The sequence below is a fragment of the Dendropsophus ebraccatus genome, chromosome 2, assembly GCF_027789765.1.
Source record: "Dendropsophus ebraccatus isolate aDenEbr1 chromosome 2, aDenEbr1.pat, whole genome shotgun sequence".
Classification (NCBI taxonomy): Eukaryota; Metazoa; Chordata; class Amphibia; order Anura; family Hylidae; genus Dendropsophus; species Dendropsophus ebraccatus.
This window is the reverse complement of record NC_091455.1, coordinates 12,056,697-12,076,983: the sequence shown is the minus strand read 5'-3', so window position 1 is coordinate 12,076,983 and position 20,287 is coordinate 12,056,697. Positions and strand designations below refer to the sequence as shown.

Sequence of the window (20,287 nt, the reverse complement as noted above, 5' to 3'; positions counted from 1 at the left end):
CTTACCTCACTCATAACCCCACCCCTGCTCCCCTTACTCATAGCACCGCCCCTGCTCTACTTACTTATTTCCCCACCCCTGCTCACTTTACACATAGCCCCACCCCCCTCTGCTAATATAACTACCTCTACTTCTATGTCCAACAACCTCTGATTCCCACAAGAAGCACATATGTCGCCTCCTTAGTCCATCCAGCTCTCCTTCCATTACACCTCTATACTCTTTTTTTACCCTCCATTTTATTACTTTATTAAAACTATTAGTCAAAAAAAAACTTGATTTTAAACATGCATAAAAAACACTGTTTTAAGATGGTTACTTGGATTTACACGATGACCCTGATTTACTAAAGTGAAAGCTAAGAAGTTTGGGGTTTTTGGGAGTCTTCTCATTACCAGGAAATCTCTGGTGACCGATATAAGAAAGGAGAATATCTAACAAGCTGACAGGAGAGGACGAGTCAAGGCTCTTCCTGTAAGGGGGACGTGTTCTACAACTCCCAGAATATTCCACCTGTGAGATTTTTAAGACGCTCTTCATATTAACTATCTATAATTCCTTCTAACCTTCCTCCTGCTGCGCGACCTCCACACACTCCATCTATCACACCATATCTGATATCATAGTCTTATAACTGTAACTGGAGCATCGTTCAGTCTCTATCACACGGGGGTCACATCCATCAAACAAATGGAAATGTCAGAAATGAAGAAAAGAAAGCAAAAAAAACCCAAAAACCTTGAAAGTAAAGACCTCTATAGTGACCAATGTGCTGGCAATGAGAGTCTCTGAACTTCACCATAGAGGTAATATGACCGCTAAACTTTTGAATTATTTGGGAGTCTCAGCTCATAGCCCCTCCAAGATCTGCCAAGTGTAGCTGTCATTTAAAATATTTTTGCAGAAATCAATAGTAGAGGCAATTTTTAAGAAACTTTAGGTTTTATTAGTAAAAAAAAATCTATTTCTGTCCTTAAAAAGCTGTTTCCTAGCCTCCCTTCCCCCTCACTTCTTATATGTTCATTGACAGGCACAGCCGTCTACATTACAGAGAAGCAAAGTGAAGACAGGGTTGCTGAGTCCATTATAACCTATGTAGGGGGGAGGGGCCGAGGGGGATGAGTGAGCAGGGAGAGCAGACAAACAGCCCTGCAGTTTGGAGACTGAGCAGATAAAACACTGGATTCACTGCTTAGAAAGCTCAGTGCTAGTATGGGAAGTTAGTAAGGCAACATTGTAGGGTGATGTGCTGTGCAGGGCCACCTATGTTCTTCTCTGTGCTCCCTTATCCCCCTCCCCCTTCCGTAGACCATTAATGATACAGAAATCCTACTTTTTCTGAAGTGAGGGAGGGAGCCCAGAAGAAAACTCTTTTGCTTAATAGAACCTTTTACGAAGTTTCTAAAAGTGACATTTAAATGACAGTTACACACAACACAACATATTTTTTTATTTAATAACGGCCGTTGTAACACCAGCCGTTATTGAATGAATACATTGCATTAATTGTAATGGAATCCAGGCCGGAGTGTATACACTCTGTAAACACTCCCGTCCGGATTCCTTACGGCCGCACAAAAAACGGACATGTCAGTTTTGTGTGGCCACTATTCATTGAATAGCGGCCACACAAGACTAACAGAGCAGACAAGTTAAAGTACAGCTCCGGACGCACTTTACATTGCATACTATAGGTAATTGGAATGCAGGCACACCCGAACGTGCCCGCATCCCAATTCTAAAGAAATGAAGCTCATCCAGCTGGTACTGCAGCACCGGTCGGGATGAAGTTCACTGACACCAGCCGTTCTGTGACACGGTATACTGTGTGTATATTAAGGCTGGGTTCACACTATGTATATTTGAGGCTGTATTTGGTCCTCATGTCAGGTCCTCATAGCAACCAACACCAGGAGTGGATTGAAAACACAGAAAGGCTCTGTTCACATAATGTTGTAATTGAGTGGATGGCCGCCATATAACAGTAAATAACGGCCATTATTTCAATACAACAGCCGTTGTTTTAAAATAACAGCACATATTTGCCATAAAATGACGGCCATCCACTCAATTACACCATTATGTGAACAGAGCCTTTCTGTGTTTTCAATCCACTCCTTGTTTTGGTTGCTATACAGCCTCAAACATACAGCCTCAAATATACGTAGTGTGAACATAGCCTTAAAGGGGTACTCCAGTGAAATGATTTTCTTTCACATTAACTGGTGTGGTGTCATAAAGTTATAGAGATTAATTATTTATTTATATTTAAAAACCTTGTCTTCCAATACTTATCAGCTGCTGTATGTCCTGCAGGAGGTGGTGTATCCTTTCCAGTCTAACACAGTGCTCTGTGCTGCCACCTGTCCATGTCAGGAACTGTCCAAAGCAGTAGCAAATCCCCATAGAAAACCTCTCCTGCTCTGGACAGTTCCTGACATGGACAGAGGTGGCAGCAGAGAGCACTGTGTCAGACTGGAAAGAGCCCACCATTTCCTGCAGGACATACAGCAGATGATAAGTACTAGTAGATTGGAGATTTTTAAATAGAAATTATTTACAAATCTGTATAACTTTCTAATTCCAGTTAATCTAAAAGAAAAAAAAAATTAAATTTACACCCCTGGTGTAAACTGATCAATTCTGAGAGTTTGTTGCAATGTATTAGTGCAGGTAAATAACCACACAGAAGTCCTGCTTGTTGAGTGGTCGCGGCAGCTTGTGGGTCGCAACATGACCCTCAAATTTACATATATAGAAAACAATACACATTAACGGCTGCGCAACGGCCCAGTGCGTCTCCTGCCTCTATACTAACAAGGCTGTAGAACTGAAGGCGATGATTAGACGCCCCTCCAGAAGACGCTGAGGACTCATCATGGCCGATTTATGCCGTGAGATTCCCATCTCAGCCTTCAGTAAATGACTCTGCGTCCCCGGACAGCGCTTTACGCCCATGGAAATAATGTTATCTGACAGAAATAACACTGGATAGGGAGGGCGGTAACAAGCACTGGGACTACATCCTCATCATGCTGCGATTTCAGTGCACACCCCCGCCTTTTAATATCTATCAACAGGTTTTCTGGAAAAAGAGTTCTCTCTGCGCCTATAGAATCCGGCCAAATCAATCAATCCGCAAACTCCCGAGCCGCCATATTGATCCCATTTTCCATTCTTAATGAAAGCCCTGACACTACTACAACTCTCCTCGGCCGTGGTTGTCACTGGGTTGTTAAGATGAAATACAAACCGCACAGCTTTCAATTAGAAGGGAAGATTGTGCAGCTCCTTCAAGGCTTATAACAAGTTCTTCATGGCCAGAAGTTGTCGGCTTGTTGGAAAGATATAACATACTGTACGCACTAGAGCCGGAATTCTCACTTATTGACTTAGAGGTTGTGTGTTCTAAGTTACATCAAACTCTGACCTATATATATATATATATAACACCGCCATTGTATATCCAAATAAAACCGCCATTAAGCGTTCAAATAATACTGCAATATAATAACCTAAACAAAACTTCCATATATTATACAAATAATTCTAATATATAGAGCCAAAATATTTCCTACATATCACGGTTGCCATTAAGTTCCCAAATAATACCGCAAGGCAATAACCTTAAAAAAAAAACAAATAATTCTAATATATAGAGTCCACATATCTAATACTTCTCATACAACAATGCCACTGAGCATCCATATACAACCGCAATTCAATGCCCAAATAATACCGCCACAAAATACCTGAATAAAACATCCATATATATTCTAGATAATATAATTTCTATTTATAACACTGCCATATATTTCCCACACAATACCATGTCATTGAATATCCAAATAAAACTGCCATTCTGTGCCTGAATAATACTGCTATATGATATGTGCCTGAATAATACTGCTATATATGTGCCTGAATAATACTGCTATATGATACTCAAGATAAAACTACCATATATTATCCAAATAATTTTAACATATAAAGTCTCACATATTTCCCCGTATACATTTTATTTAACACTGTCACATACACTTCCAACATAACACTGCCAAATAAAACTGCAATACCGCCATATAATACATGTGTCCAACTCATACCGCAATACCTACATAAAATTCTTATAAACATCCAAATAACACTACCATTCAGTGCCCAAATAATGGCACCATACAATACCAAAATAAAACCTCCATACAGTATCTACATAATACTAACATATTTTCTATATAACACTGCCTCATCTTCCCTCATCTTACCACTGAATGTCTAAATAACACTACCATTCACTCCTCAAATAATGCCGCCATATCATTGTTAAGGGTTATTTAAACTTCCGACCCGCCACTTTATTCAAAGCAAAGTCAGGCCTCGTTCTAAAAATTGTGGGGGTCTACAAAGCTCTGTAGTACTTTCGCATGAAGCAACGTTCTGTCCAGTTCCACACTTAGTTGTGAAAATCTTAGTTGCCAAGTCCCGCCACTAGGTGGTGATGTACTGTCGCCACCTCTATAGTGGAGACTGCTAGAGACTATCACAGGGACCATAACAATAGGTTCATCCAGGATGGGGGTCACTTACCAATCTTCTTGTTCTTCTCCTCGCTGCGGTTGTGGGCGATGATCGGGGAGTAGATAAAGGGGCTTTTTGTTGAAAGTTTTTGACCCAGTAAATTTTTCACTTTCTGAGGCCTCAAGTTAACTGGAAGGTTGAGAAGCTTCACCGACCTGGAACAAAATAGAAGTAATTGTGTTTTTTTTTTTTTTTTTGCTTTCATTAGCCACCCATATTTGTCTTTAACAGGACAGGCATTATCAGATCACTGAGAGATCAGGTTGCAGTTGCTGCTCAAAGAAGTCAATGGAAAAAGGAGGGGGAGGAGGAAGGAGCAGCTGCAGAACCAGACAGACAGATGCTGCTGTTTCTAGTGTCTAGTATATCTGCAGGCAGGAAAAAAAAGACTTCTTACACAATCACGTCTTCTACATCAGCCTGTCAGGACATAGACTGTAGACTGTGTCCAAAACCAAAGCACTATCTACAGCTCCAGGGTATAGGTGAGCGTTATGAGTGTATCGGGTCTGACACTAATAAGAAAAAGGTGCACAGTCTGTGTGGAGCCTTACTGCTGTATAATGTCCTCCATGCTGCTGTTTTTCCCTGGAGCAGCTCCATCCTCGTCTTTCCATAGATTTCTATGGGCAGCACCTCTAAACTGATTTGTTAATAAAGCAAACAGGCCTCTTCTCTCTCTCTGCAGCTGATCCATCCTCTTTCTTCTCACTCTCCATAGACTTCTATAGGCAGCAGCACCTGTTGGCTAACATCCCAGAAAAGTTAACAATAGGTCTTCTCCCTCTGCAGCTGCCGCCACTTCCTCCTCCATAGACTTGTATGGGCAGCATCTGTAAACTAATCTCTTTGCAAAACTAAAAATACGTCTTCTCTCTGTGTGACTGTCTCTCATAGACTTTTCTGAGCAGCCCATATAAACTGATCTCTAAGTACAGCCAAATATATCTTCTCTCACCGCAACTGTCCCCTCGTCCGCTCTGCATTGATTTCAATGGACAATTTTAACCCGATCTCTCAGTGAAGCTAAGAACTTCACTCCTCTCTGTCTTATGTGTATGGATCTTACCAGTGACTTGAGAATGATCAGTGCAAGAGGAGGAGTCGGAAAAGAGCCTTATAAGTGGACAATGGGGGGGGGGGGGGGGGGGTATAAGACTTCTATAATAAGTGATCAACCCAGGATTATGCAACTAAAACGGTGACTTCAGTCCGTGTAAACCTTTTCTGCCATCTCTTATTTAGGTATTGCTGCCATTCTACTCGGCTTTATTTAGTGAGAAGAAAGAGACGATGGAAATATAATGGAGAACCCAGGGAATCTGGGGCAGCCGCCTGAACACGGATTGTCACCTTCCGAGAACGTTCCCTCTTTGTTGCAGAGATGAGAAGCAGAGAGGGGTGACAATCACGCCGCAGGAGGTGACCCCGTTACAGAACATTTGTGTATGATCAGATCAAAGATCCGCCTTACGGGATGCAGAGCGGCCTGTCCATTTATCGCATCGCTCAGCAGCCACCGGGAGGGGACATTAACCCCTCGTAGGACACAAGCCGTAGTTTGACCGTCACGGATCACAGTACAGGCAGCTTCTTCTGTCAGAAACGTTACGTGTAACTTATTACAGGGACGACCCAAAGAGGTTTGATTTCTTATCTTAAACTTTCTTGGAGACCATCGTCCTTATTTTGAGCTAAAAGGCGTCCAGTGCTTATCTATACACAATCCATACTAGAAAGGTGTTATTTCAGGGGTCCCTGGGTAAAGCTTTAGTTCCCCTACATTGAAATAAGCATTGACCATAGGGTTAGAATAGCTAAGTGGCAGAATCAACAATCCTAGTCGGAGGTTGGTGGTCTAATATAACCACTAACACCTGTCCCACAGGCTGTGAGGCCTGGGAATAGAGCCCCCTTAGGGACCTGACTAAAACTTTGCCTTTAATCAATTACTTAAAAATCTGCTGAAAATATTACCAAAAATATTAAAAAACACATATTCCAGTGCTCATGCACAGGTGCACCAATTTTTCTCCATATTTTATATATATATATATATATATATATATATATATATATATATATATATATATATATATATATATAGTTAGTGTCACTGATTATGCATATGATGTATCTGGAGCACTAGGGGTAGCAATTTAAAGGGGTAGTGCGGCGCTCAGAAATTATTCACAGAATAACACACATTACAAAGTTATACAACTTTGTAATGTATGTTATGTCTGTGAATCACCCCGTTCCCAGTGTCCCCCCACCCGTGTACCCGGAAGTGTGGTGCATTATACATACCTGATCCGCGTCGAGGGCCGTCCGCCATCTTGTGCCAAACGTCATCTTCGGACGGACGGATGAGTTGCTGCCGCCCATCCCCCCTCCACCGCGTCACAACTGTGCTCAGCCGCGATTGGCTGAGCACAGTTATGCTCAGCCAATCGCAGCTGAGCATCGGATGACGCTGCAGAGGGCGGCCGGCATTCGGAACAGTCGGAGCTGTTCGCCGTCCGCCCGAAGAAGACGTCACTCGCTGAAGATAGAAGACTGGTGTCGGCACGAGTATAGCGCTCCACACTTCCGGGTACACGGGTGGGGGTGGGGGGACACTGGGAACGGGGCCATTCACAGACATAACATACATTACAAAGTTGTATAACTTTGTAATGTGTGTTAGTCTGTGAATAATTCTTTAAAGTGTCACTGTCGTGAAATTTTTTTTTGCAGAAATCAATAGTCCAGGCGATTTTAAGAAACTTTGTAATTGGGTTTATTATCCGAAAAATGCATTTTTATCATGAAAAAGCAGTTTGAAGCTCTCCCCCCTGTCTTCATTGTTCTCCTATGGAGAGAGCTAAAGAAAAGACCAAAACAGGACAACAAAGAGTTAATCTACAAATCCCTCACCCGTTATCTGTTCTGACCATCACCAGTGACCTGTCTGAGCTCGGATTACAGCTGTCACCCAGCTCCGTGCCTGTAATCCTCTGTTATCTGCTTTCTGCTGCCGGCTAACTCCCTCCTTCCTCCTCCCCCCTCCCCTCTCCCTAGAACAGACAGGGGACGTCTCCTGCAACAAGTCACAATTTTCAGATTTTTCAGAGTGGATGAAAAAGAGGAAGGAGGGGGGGACCTGGGAAAAGGCTTTTTACATGCAGATAATGGCAGATTTGGCTAATAAACCCAATTACAAAGTTTCTTAAAATCGCCTGGACTATTGATTTCTGCAAAAAAAAAAAAATACGACAGTGACTCTTTAAGGGCTATGTTTATGTTTTTTTTCCTTTAACAACAGGGGCTCCAGATATATTATATACATAATCAGTGACAATAAGTGAGATATATAAAAAAAAATTGATGCACCTGTGCACGAACACTGGAATAGGTGTTTTTAATATTTTTGGGAAATTTTCCAGCAAACTTTTAAAGTAATTGAATAAAAGCGAAGTTTTAGTCAGGTCTAAGGGAGCTCTATTCCCCGGGCCTCACAGCCTGGGCAGGAATGTGGCATTTTTAAAGGGGAACTATCAGCAGGTTAGACGAATCAAACCTGCTGATACGACCCTATTGCACAGGAGGCGCTGAGGATACGTCTCTTACCTTCCTCCTCTGCGCCATTCCTGTGCTGTTAGCAGTGTAATCCTCGGTCTGGAGCACCATTAGGAGCACTAACCCCCCAGAGTGCCGCCCGCTCCATTGATTATTAGTTGAAAGGGCCGGCTCGCGCTCTAGGGGCAGCGCTCCTAAAGATGCTACAGACCGAGGATTCTAAATTATTTATTTGTATAGCGCCAAAAGATTTCGCATATCACTCTTAACAGCATTGGAGCGGCACAGAGGAGGAAGACAAGAGACGCACCTTCCTCCTCGGAACCCCGTGGGCTATCAGCAGGTTACATTGGTCTAGCCTGCTCATAGTTCCCCTTTAAGAAAAAAGAAAAACAATGTGATCCAAATTCCTTTGAAAAGAAAGTTTCCTGACATTGGATTACACATTGCTAAGGAAGAAAAAGGTCATCACTTGGTACAAACCTCACGATGGGCAGCTTGGTGAAGGGCACAGGGGGCAATGTCAGGCCTTCAGGTAAGTGGATGGGTTCCATCGTTCCTGCACATTTCGAGGTGTAACTCTCCAGACTCTGCGCCACATCCTTCTTCTCTGTAGATAGGGAGCAATTAAGACAATAAAAAAATCAGATACAAAGAATACCAGTCCCCAATAGCAGATGCTGAGCAAAAGGCAAGTCACTTCTTTTACACAACATTATATTATAATATATATATATATATATATATATATATATATGAGTGGAGCGGGAGACCAGGTAGCAATCACAATAAACATATCTTTTTATTTCCCCTTCTTTGTTCCCACAGCTGCACCTCCGACCCAGTGGTGTATTCTTTGCAGTCTGACACAGTGCTCTCTGCTGCCACCTCTGCCCATGTCAGGAACTGTCCAGAGCAGGAGAGGTTTTCTATGGAGATTTGCTGCTGCTCTGGACAGTTCCTGACATGGACAGAGGTGGCAACAGAGAGCACTGTGTCAGACTGGAAAGAATACACCACGTCCTGCAGGACATATAGCAGCTGATAAGTACTGGAAGACTGAAGATTTTTTTAATAGAAGTAAATTACAAATCTCTGTCACTTTCTGGCACCAGTTGATTTGAAAGAAAAACATTTTTGGTGAACAATCCCTTTAAGCCAACACTGTTACACCCAGGAGCTTCTCTTTGTCTGAACCCACCCATGACTAACTAGTATGGTGGGGCAAAGAATCGGTCACATTAGTATTTTGGATGGAGTTGACATTAAACAATAAGAACAGTCAGCAGGTGCTGTGTTAGGGTCAGGGACCTCGCTGGCCTCCTCATAGTGAAGCTTGTATCGATCTCTCGTACAGCACGCTATAGATGTACTTGCCGGAATAGCTGCCTGCTCGGCTTTTCTCTTCTATTCGAGCCCGGGCCGCCATGTGATGGATTTGCTCAGCTAAAATTAATTGCATGCCTTTATGTATCTTAGAGAACAAAGGTGGCGGCACAATCTGCAAGCTCAGCAGATAAGGTTACATGAGTGGATGCGGCCTGGCGGTCCGGGCTCCCAGCAGACGCCTTCACCTTTAATATAGCTGTGTAATTTGGGGAATGAAGTCGCCTTCATCTGCATTGTCCTAACCCAGCGCACAGGGAGGACAGGACCAGGGTGTAATAACTTTATTTCAGCAGGATTGTCTTTGCAGAAGCTAAATAAGACAATGGGGAATTATAAAGGATAAGGGGTTGGGATAAGGGTAATAATGGGCCTGCCCGGCACCGCAGACAGAAGAGACATTCGAGCCGCAATTCATGAACGATCGGCGCGGTTAGCGAATTATAAACGTTTCAATTGCTGGAGCAAAAGGTTCCTGCGGTGGCAAAACAAATATCAGGGATGAATCAGATCCCAGCTGAGAGGATCTGGTGATGGGCGGCTGTGGGGGCAGCATGGTCCCTGACTGGCCATTATGGCTCGTAGCAGTTACTGTATTTACTAAGATCAGAAGCAAAAACTAATCCAGTAACATTGCAAAAAAGTTACAGTCCGGGACTAAAAGTTACAGTCTGGGACTGAAACTGCATGAGCATAATAACGATCAGCAGACACATCTCAGTCTCCCTATAGACTTATAATGAAGCAGCCTGGACGGAGATCGGGCTGGGGTGTGTTCTGCTGCACGCTTCTCCTGATCAGTGCAGCAGTGATCCACTGATCCAAACTTTTGACATGTCCTAGAGATATGTCAAAAGTTGTTTTTTTTTTTATGACAGTCTCTGCTCCTTCCATTATGTAACGCTCAGTCTGTGCCCTGCCACAAGATCAGCACACGCCCCTTCTGAAATACTCTGTGCTGCTAAAATCCTGCTCCTTCCATTACGTAATTCTCAATCTGTAAGTCGCCACTCCTTTCCTGAAATACTCTGTGCTGCTGCAGCCCTACTCATTCCACTATATGACTCTCAGTCTGTGTCCTTGTGTGTCAGCACTTCTCTGCTGAAATACTCTGTGCTGCTGGGGATCTTCTAATAATAAAACATGACACTAAGTTTGTGACCGCCGACAAGATCAACCCACTGCTGCTTAAATCCTCTGTGCTGCAGGAAACCCCAGCTCTCAGTATTCCATTGTGGCAGTTCTCTCCCGGAACTGAGCGGGCATGGTCTGTAGTTTTCTCCCGATGACATCACTTTTCATAGCTCATCGCATCTTCGCGCTGCGGGATATTAAGGTCACGAACAAGAAGCATTCCTCGCCAAACGCGAACGTGTCCTGAAGCGCGTCACCCCCGGAAGACTTCATCACGTGTCCCAGATGAGGATTAATAACGCCTAAAAATAACAATGGCATTTGGACGACAGTCAGAGGACGGCTCGGAAGGACACGCCGCTGAAGCCTAATGGGCTCAATTGATTTAAGCGACAAGGAGCCGAGGAAGTGAAGTGTCACGTGACGCCGACGCCGTTCCATCTAATAGGAAATAATTAGGAGGGCAGGTAGATAAAGGGAAACGGCGCATTAAGCTGGAAGCCTCATATCCGGACGACGATTTCAGTCACTTTAAAGATCACGTCCATAAAACATCTAGAAAAATGTAGCTGCCTACCGCACAAAACCTGCCCACGGGGTGACGTAAGCTGTAATACTACATACAACCTGCAAAGAGAGGGGGGCGCTGTTTTTGGAATAAAGTAGTCTTTTCAGGTTTATATTCTAATGTTCAGCAGTTTTGCAACCATAATAGTGGCGAAAAGTATGTGCCCCCCTCCCCCATTATTTCATTGTTAGAAGGAGAAAATTTAAGGAACTAATGGGTGACAGCCACCTTGGCACTGTTGTAGCACGCCACGTATCAGTGACAGGGCCACCAATTAAGAGAACTGGACTCAGAACTTGCAACGTGTCAGAGGCCCCTGGGTCTGGACTATGACCAATCCGCATCAGCCAACAACCAAACCCACCTATCCAGTCCCTTTATGCCTAAATGGGAGGGAATGCTGCTTTAGGATCCCCTTACCGTCCCTGCCGATTCAGGACCTCACACCTCTCTACTGTCCCTGTCGGTTCAGGACCTCTCAAATTTCTCTACTGTCCCTGTCGCTTCAGGACCTCACACCTCTCTACTGTCCCTGTCGGTTCAGGATCTCACACCTCCCTACTGTCCCTGGTGGTTCAGGACCTCACACTTCCCTACTGTCCCTGCTGGTTCAAGACCTCACACTTCCCTACTGTCCCTGCTGGTTCAGGACCTCACACCTCCCTACTGTCTCTGCTGGTTCAGGACCTCACACCTCCCTACTGTCCCTGCTGGTTCAGGACCTCACACCTCCCCACTGGTTTAGGACCTCACACCTCCCTACTGTCCCTGCTGGTTCAGAACCTCATACCTCCCTACTGTCCCTGTCAGTTCAGGACCTCACACCGCCCTACTGTCTCTGCCAGGTCACTACCTCACACCTCCCTACTGTCCCTGCAGATTCAGGACCTCACACCTCCCTACTGTCCCTGCTGATTCAGGACCTCACACCTCCCTACTGTCTCTGCTGGTTCAGTACCTCACGCCTCCCTTCTGTCCCTGCTAATTCAGAACCTCACACCTCCCTACTGTCCCTTGCTGGTTTAGGACCTCACTGATCTGTAGATACAGCTGAGAGAAGCGTGCAGCATGCGGGTCCTGGACTCCATAGGTCTATATTAGCGGCAGGCTCCTACAGTTATATGGACTGAGCGCTAACCATGTCATGGGGGGGGGGTAACCCCACATTAGTAAACGCTGCATGTCAGGGGTCAGAAGATAAAAGCAGGAATGAAGGTGATGAAAATGACTGCACAGATTTCTGAATCAATGACAAAATATATAGAATATATAGTCTCTTCCGTGCCTCAGTGGGAAGACTTCCCAATCCCTGACGGAGTCATCTGAGGCAATGTACTACACTACAGCTATAGAGAAGACCTGCCCCATTCATTGTCGGCTCCTCTGCCCCCGCGTCAACACTTCTCCGTTATATGGATCCTTCTTTATACAGAATACAAGGGTGTAACTCAATGCAACGCACAATCCAGCTGCTAAAGACAAAAGAAAAGTGTATACCGATAGAGAAGAGCTGCGCCAGAGGCGACCTACTGAAATGTCAAGTGTTGCATTACAATGGAGAGAAGACGATCCCCAGCTCCTCCCCCGGTGATCCAGGAGGCCCACAGAAACAATAGGGAATAAACCTGACAGTCTTCTTAACGGGGTCATTCATGATTAGAAAAACTTGTGCGCTTTTAAAAAAAATTAAAAAAAAACAGCGCCACCCATGTCCTCAGATTGTGAGCGGTATAACAATTCAGCACCATTCACAACCTGAGTACTAGAGTGGCGCTGTTTCTTGGACAATACTAATTCTGCATAACCTATAACCGGTCATTTAAAATATTAGTACAAGTAATTTTAAGAAACTTTATAATAGGTTTTATTAGGCATAAAAGCCTTTTTCTGTACTCAAAAAGCTGTTTCAAAGCCTCCTCCCCCCTACTTCTTATCTGCTCATCAGACAAAGCCGTCTTCATTATAGAGGAGCAAAGTGAAGACGGGTTTGATGATTCCATTATAACCTATGGAGGGGGAGGGGCCGAGGGTGAGAGTGAGCAGGAAGAGCAGAGAAGCAGCTGTACAGTTTGGAGACTGTCTGGGCACACAAACCACTGGATTCACAGGTCAGAAAGGTCAATGCATATATGGGATCTTGGTGAGGTATGACTGCAGGATGATGTGCTGTTCAGGGCTGCCTTTTCTCTTCTCCATGCTCACTCCTCCCCCTCGACCCCTCCGCCCTCCATAGAGCATAATGGACACAGAAATCCTGCTTCTTCTGAAGCTTTTTGAGAACAGAAGGAAACCCTTTTGCTTAATGAAACATATTACAGAGTTTCTTACAATCACTTGTACTATTGATACTTATTGATTTCTGAAAAGTGACATTTAACCTCTTAAGGACGCGTGATGGTTCCGGGTGCCCCTTTTAGCCCGGGACCGCGGGTATTAGCGGCTATCGGACCGTGCCCGCTAATACAGTAATCAGATGCAGCTGTCAAACATGACAGCTGCATCCGATTACCGGACACAGCTTATCCCTGGTGTCTAGTGGGTGAGATCGCTCCTCCGGGACGTTGTCCCGGAGGAGCGATCTCCGTGTCTGCAGCCGGCCGGAGACCTCTCCAAGATGGCGCCGTCCCCGGCTCGGCACTCGTTTGGTTTTGGATGCAGCAGCCGAAAGCAAACGAGTGCCGATCTCATTGATCTTTGCTGTATAAGTATACAGCAAAGATCTCAATGAGAGATCAAAGTGTATATACTAGAAGTCCCCCAGGGGGAATAACCCTAACCCCAGGGGGAATAACCCTAACCCCAGGGGGGGGGGGGAACCCTAACCCCAGGGGGGGGGGGGGAATAACCCTAACCCCAGGGGGGCTTCTAGTATACGTGTAAAAAAAAAATCACCCCCCTTTTCCCAGGGTGAAAAGTAAAAGTAAATAAATAAACATGTTTGCTATCGCCGCGTGCGTAATCGCCCGAACTATTAATCACATTCCTGATCTCGCACGGTAAACGGCGTCAGCGCAAAAAAATCCCAAAGTGCAAAATTGCGCATTTTTGGTCGCCTCAAATCCAGAAAAAATGTAATAAAAAGCGATCAAAAAGTCGTATATGTGCAATCAAGGTACCGATAGAAAGAACACATCATGGCGCAAAAAATGACTGGGACCAAAGGATAAAAGCGCTATAAGCCTGGGAATGAAGCGATTTTAAGGAACGTATATTTGTTAACAATGGTTTGAATTTTTTACAGGCCATCAGATAAAAGAAAAGTTATACATGTTATATATCGTTTTAATCGCAACGACTTGAGGAACATGCATAACAAGTCAGTTTTACGCGAATGGCGTAGAAACACAGTACCCCCAAATAAAAGAAATGCGTTTTTTTTGTTCAATTTCACTACACTTTGAATTTTTTTCTGGTTTCGCAGTGTACTTTATGCAAAAATTCAGCCTGTCATTGCAAAGTACAATTAGTGACGCAAAAAATAAGGGCTCATGTGGGTTTATAGGTGGAAGAATGCAAGTGCTATGGCCTTTTAAGCACAAAGGAGGAAAAAACGAAAATGCAAAAACGAAAATTGGCCCCGTCCTTAAAGGGTTCAATGACGGTTACACTTTAATTGTACAGACTGAAGCGTTCCCCTATATAACAGCAAGCTCTGCAAAGTTCATGCTGGGCTTCCTGGTTCACACACAAAATGAGAAATTAAAGTTATCCCCCATCCATAGCTGATGAGTGGGGGTCTGACCGCTGGGACCTCCACCAGTCTCAGAGGACAAGGGCCTCCAGAATGAATGGACAGTCAGTGGGCATGCTCAGCAAGCAACCATTTCATTCTCTATGAGGTTTATGAAAACTACTGAGCATCTCTTACTGTCCCCCTTACATGTCTACCATGGTTATTGTAGATCTCCTGGGCAATAGATAAAGCAACAGATCTAGATTGAATGCCACTGTAACAAACCCTCAGCTGTGACACCACCTAACTCTGTACGGTAGGGCTGGGCGATATGGGCAAAAAAATAAAATCTCGATTTTTTTAAATTTTTTGACGATTCTCGATTTAAATTTCGATTTTTTTCCTTTTTTGCTAAATAAACAGAACATTTTCTCCCTGCAGCATCAGATACTATTTTAATATTTTAGACAACAACTGTATTGATTTCCAGTGTAACAGAGGCCCCATATAGTATAGGAAATCATGTTTGTGCCTCCATCTACGTAGGGTGTAGTAGTGGAGGTATAGTGGATAGGGGGTGTAGGAGTGGAGGTATAGTGGATAGGGGGTGTAGGAGTGGAGGTATAGTGGATAGGGGGTGTAGGAGTGGAGGTATAGTGGATAGGGGGTGTAGGAGTGGAGGTATAGTAGATAGGGGGTGTAGGAGTGGAGGTATAGTAGATAGGGGGTGTAGGAGTGGAGGTATAGTAGATAGGGGGTGTAGGAGTGGAGGTATAGTGGATAGGGGGTGTAGGAGTGGAGGTATAGTGGATGAGGGGTGTAGTAGTACAGGTATAGATGAGGGGTGACTGGGGTAAAACTGAAGGGGACTGGGGTGACACTAAAGGGGACTGGGGTGACACTAAAGGGGACTGGGGTGACACTAAAGGGGACTGGGGTGACACTAAAGGGGACTGGGGTGACACTAAAGGGGACTGGGGTGACACTAAAGGGGACTGGGGTGACACTAAAGGGGACTGGGGTGACACTAAAGGGGACTGGGGTGACACTAAAGGGGACTGGGGTGACACTAAAGGGGACTGGGGTGACACTAAAGGGGACTGGGGTGACACTAAAGGGGACTGGGGTGACACTAAAGGGGACTGGGGTGACACTAAAGGGGACTGGGGTGACACTAAAGGGGACTGGGGTGACACTAAAGGGGACTGGGGTGACACTAAAGGGGACTGGGGTGACACTAAAGGGGACTGGGGTGACACTAAAGGGGACTGGGGTGACACTAAAGGGGACTGGGGTGACACTAAAGGGGACTGGGGTGACACTAAAGGGGACTGGGGTGACACTAAAGGGGACTGGGGTGACACTAAAGGGGACTGGGGTGACACTAAAGGGGACTGGGGTGACACTAAAGGGGACTGGGGTGACACTAAAGGGGACTGGGGTGACACTAAAGGGGACTGGGGTGACACTAAAGGGGACTGGGGTGACACTAAAGGGGACTGGGGTGACACTAAAGGGGACTGGGGTGACACTAAAGGGGACTGGGGTGACACTAAAGGGGACTGGGGTGACACTAAAGGGGACTGGGGTGACACTAAAGGGGACTGGGGTGACACTAAAGGGGACTGGGGTGACACTAAAGGGGACTGGGGTGACACTAAAGGGGACTGGGGTGACACTAAAGGGGACTGGGGTGACACTAAAGGGGACTGGGGTGACACTAAAGGGGACTGGGGTGACACTAAAGGGGACTGGGGTGACACTAAAGGGGACTGGGGTGACACTAAAGGGGACTGGGGTGACACTAAAGGGGACTGGGGTGACACTAAAGGGGACTGGGGTGACACTAAAGGGGACTGGGGTGACACTAAAGGGGACTGGGGTGACACTAAAGGGGACTGGGGTGACACTAAAGGGGACTGGGGTGACACTAAAGGGGACTGGGGTGACACTAAAGGGGACTGGGGTGACACTAAAGGGGACTGGGGTGACACTAAAGGGGACTGGGGTGACACTAAAGGGGACTGGGGTGACACTAAAGGGGACTGGGGTGACACTAAAGGGGACTGGGGTGACACTAAAGGGGACTGGGGTGACACTAAAGGGGACTGGGGTGACACTAACGGGGACTGGGGTGACACTAAAGGGGACTGGGGTGACACTAAAGGGGACTGGGGTGACACTAAAGGGGACTGGGGTGACACTAAAGGGGACTGGGGTGACACTAAAGGGGACTGGGGTGACACTAAAGGGGACTGGGGTGACACTAAAGGGGACTGGGGTGACACTAAAGGGGACTGGGGTGACACTAAAGGGGACTGGGGTGACACTAAAGGGGACTGGGGTGACACTAAAGGGGACTGGGGTGACACTAAAGGGGACTGGGGGGACACTAAAGGGGACTGGGGGGACACTAAAGGGGACTGGGGTGACACTGGGGGACACTAAAGGGGACTGGGGTGACACTGGGGGACACTAAAGGGGACTGGGGTGACACTAAAGGGGACTGGGGTGACACTAAAGGGGACTGGGGTGACACTAAAGGGGACTGGGGCCCCATATAGTATAGGAAATCATGTTTGTGCCTCCATCTACGTAGGGTGTAGTAGTGGAGGTATAGTGGATAGGGGGTGTAGGAGTGGAGGTATAGTGGATAGGGGGTGTAGGAGTGGAGGTATAGTGGATAGGGGGTGTAGGAGTGGAGGTATAGTAGATAGGGGGTGTAGGAGTGGAGGTATAGTAGATAGGGGGTGTAGGAGTGGAGGTATAGTGGATAGGGGGTGTAGGAGTGGAGGTATAGTAGATAGGGGGTGTAGGAGTGGAGGTATAGTAGATAGGGGGTGTAGGAGTGGAGGTATAGTGGATAGGGGGTGTAGGAGTGGAGGTATAGTGGATAAGGGGTGTAGTAGTACAGGTATAGATGAGGGGTGACTGGGGTAAAACTGAAGGGGACTGGGGTGACACTAAAGGGGACTGGGGTGACACTAAAGGGGACTGGGGTGACACTAAAGGGGACTGGGGTGACACTAAAGGGGACTGGGGTGACACTAAAGGGGACTGGGGTGACACTAAAGGGGACTGGGGTGACACTAAAGGGGACTGGGGTGACACTAAAGGGGACTGGGGTGACACTGGGGGACTGGAGGGACAATGGGGGACACTAAAGGGGACTGGGGGGACACTGAGGGGACTGGGGGGACTGGGGGGGACACTGAGGGAACAATGAGGGGACTGGGGGGGACACACTGAAGGGGACTGGGGGGGACACTGAAGGGGACTGGGGGGGGACACTGAAGGGGACTGGGGGGGGACACTGAAGGGGACTGGGGGGGGGGACACTGAAGAGGACTGGGGGGGGACACTGAAGGGGACTGGGGGGGGACACTGAAGGGGACTGGGGGGGACACTGAAGGGGACTGGGGGTGACACTGAGGGAACAATGAGGGGATTGGGGGGACACTGAGGGGACTGGGGGGGGGACACTGAGGGAACAATGAGGGGACGGGGGGGACACTGAAGGGGACTGGGGGGGGGACACTGAAGGGGACTGGGGGGGACACTGAAGGGGACTGGGGGGGACACTGAAGGGGACTGGGGGGGGACACTGAGGGAACAATGAGGGGATTGGGGGGACACTGAGGGGACTGGGGGGGGGGACACTGAGGGAACAATGAGGGGACGGGGGGGCCTCCTCCTCCACAGACCCGGTACCTCCATATCTGGCCGGGAGGGGAGTGGGACGCTCAGTGGAAGGGGCGGGGGCAGGTCAGCGGCGGCGCTGTCAGTGGCTGGAGGCCGCCGGCACTGCACCGCCCCTCTCCAGCATCTTCTCCCCGCTCACCCACACCGCCCCTCCACAGCTCTCCCGCCGGCCCGCACCGCAACCCCCCTTCTCTCAGCTTCTCCCCGGCACCGCAGCCCGAAATGATTTTTTGTGAAAATCGAATTTACGATTTTCACAAAAAATCTAATCGATTTCAACGTTCTGGACGATTAATCGAATTAATTCGATTAATCGCCCAGCCCTACTGTACGGGGTTCTCACTCTCTATGTATAAACAAAATGTATCTGCTCACAGACAGCAGGATTGCCTCTATAGGCAGTGAAAGGGTTACTGGCGGGTTGGTCAGGGCCGCAGTTGGCGGTGGCGAGTCTTCCAGCTAGTGGCACGGGTCCTATCATTACCATGGAGTAGCGGCCGGAGAGGAGATTGATGATCCTGTCGCTCCGGCGTTTCACACCATAAAGTATGAGGAGCGACATCACCAGGCGGCGTCTGCTGGGAAATAATTGTTTAGATACTCAGCGACAGTGTGACCATCTCAGGATCTGCTGATCAGTACTGAGACGCCTGTCACTGCCCAGGTGGTCATACCTGCAGTCAGTGCAGACACACAGGCAGACAGGGCATGATGGGAGTTGTAGTTCTGTAACAGCTGGAGTGCCAAAGGTTGGGGAACACTAATGGAGGAAAGCCACTATCCATGTCAGGAACTGTCCAGAGCAGCAGCAAATCCCCATAGAAAACCTCTCCAGTTCCTGACATGGACAGAGGTGGCAGCAGAGAGAACTGAGTTAAACTGGAAAGAATACATCACTTCCTGCAGGACATAAAGCAGCTGATAGGTACTGGAAGATTCGTGATTTTTTTAATAGAAGCAAATTACAAATCTCTGGCACTTTCTGACACTAAATGATTTAAAAGATTTTATTTTTATTTATTTTTTTTGCTGGAGTACCCCTTTAACTGCTACCTAGTGAGAATTCCTAAAGTACTCTGTTACATATACACCTTATTGGAGATGATAGATAGATAGATAGATAGATAGATAGATACAATACAATTATTACTAAACAAGTGATTACATATAATAGAACAAAGATATAACATTGATCCGTCCACAGTAATTAACGCAAAGCTATCAACAAGAATATGAACATCAATGCAGAAAAGGTGTAAAGCTCATACCGCCACCATGAGGTCACACTGCAACCCTGCAATACTAATACCCTGTCTGCAACCACAGATATAGATCCTGAATGTGCACATCATCCTTCTGAGCAATACTAACTGTAAATGTAGTTATATCCCTTTATATAGGAGCAGTATTATAGTAGTATATTCCTGTATATAGGAACAGTATTATAATAGTTATATTCCTGTATATAGGAGCAGTATTATAGTAGTTATGTTCTTGTATATAGGGGTCAGTATTATAGTAGTTATAGTCCTGTATATAGGGGGCAGTATTATAGTAGTTATATCCCTGTATATAGGGGGCAGTATTATAGCAGTTATAGTCATGTATATAGGAGCAGTATTATAGTAGTTATATTCCTGTATATAGGGGGCAGTATTATAGCAGTTATAGTCATGTATATAGGA

The 20,287-nt window shown here is 46.3% G+C and overlaps 1 protein-coding gene across 6 annotated transcripts in view; it reads right to left on the bottom strand.

Moving 5' to 3' along the window:
• TRAPPC9 (trafficking protein particle complex subunit 9) overlaps positions 1 to 20,287 on the bottom strand; it is a 348,662-nt gene that overhangs the window by 298,739 nt on the left and 29,636 nt on the right. For all 6 annotated transcript variants that reach the window (XM_069957053.1, XM_069957051.1, XM_069957054.1 and 3 more), the window contains exons 10-11: positions 8,623 to 8,749; positions 4,588 to 4,733 (exon numbers count right to left, since the gene is read on the bottom strand). In XM_069957053.1, coding sequence (XP_069813154.1) covers positions 4,588 to 4,733; positions 8,623 to 8,749 — 273 coding nt within the window. The remainder of the gene's footprint in view (positions 1 to 4,587; positions 4,734 to 8,622; positions 8,750 to 20,287) is intronic.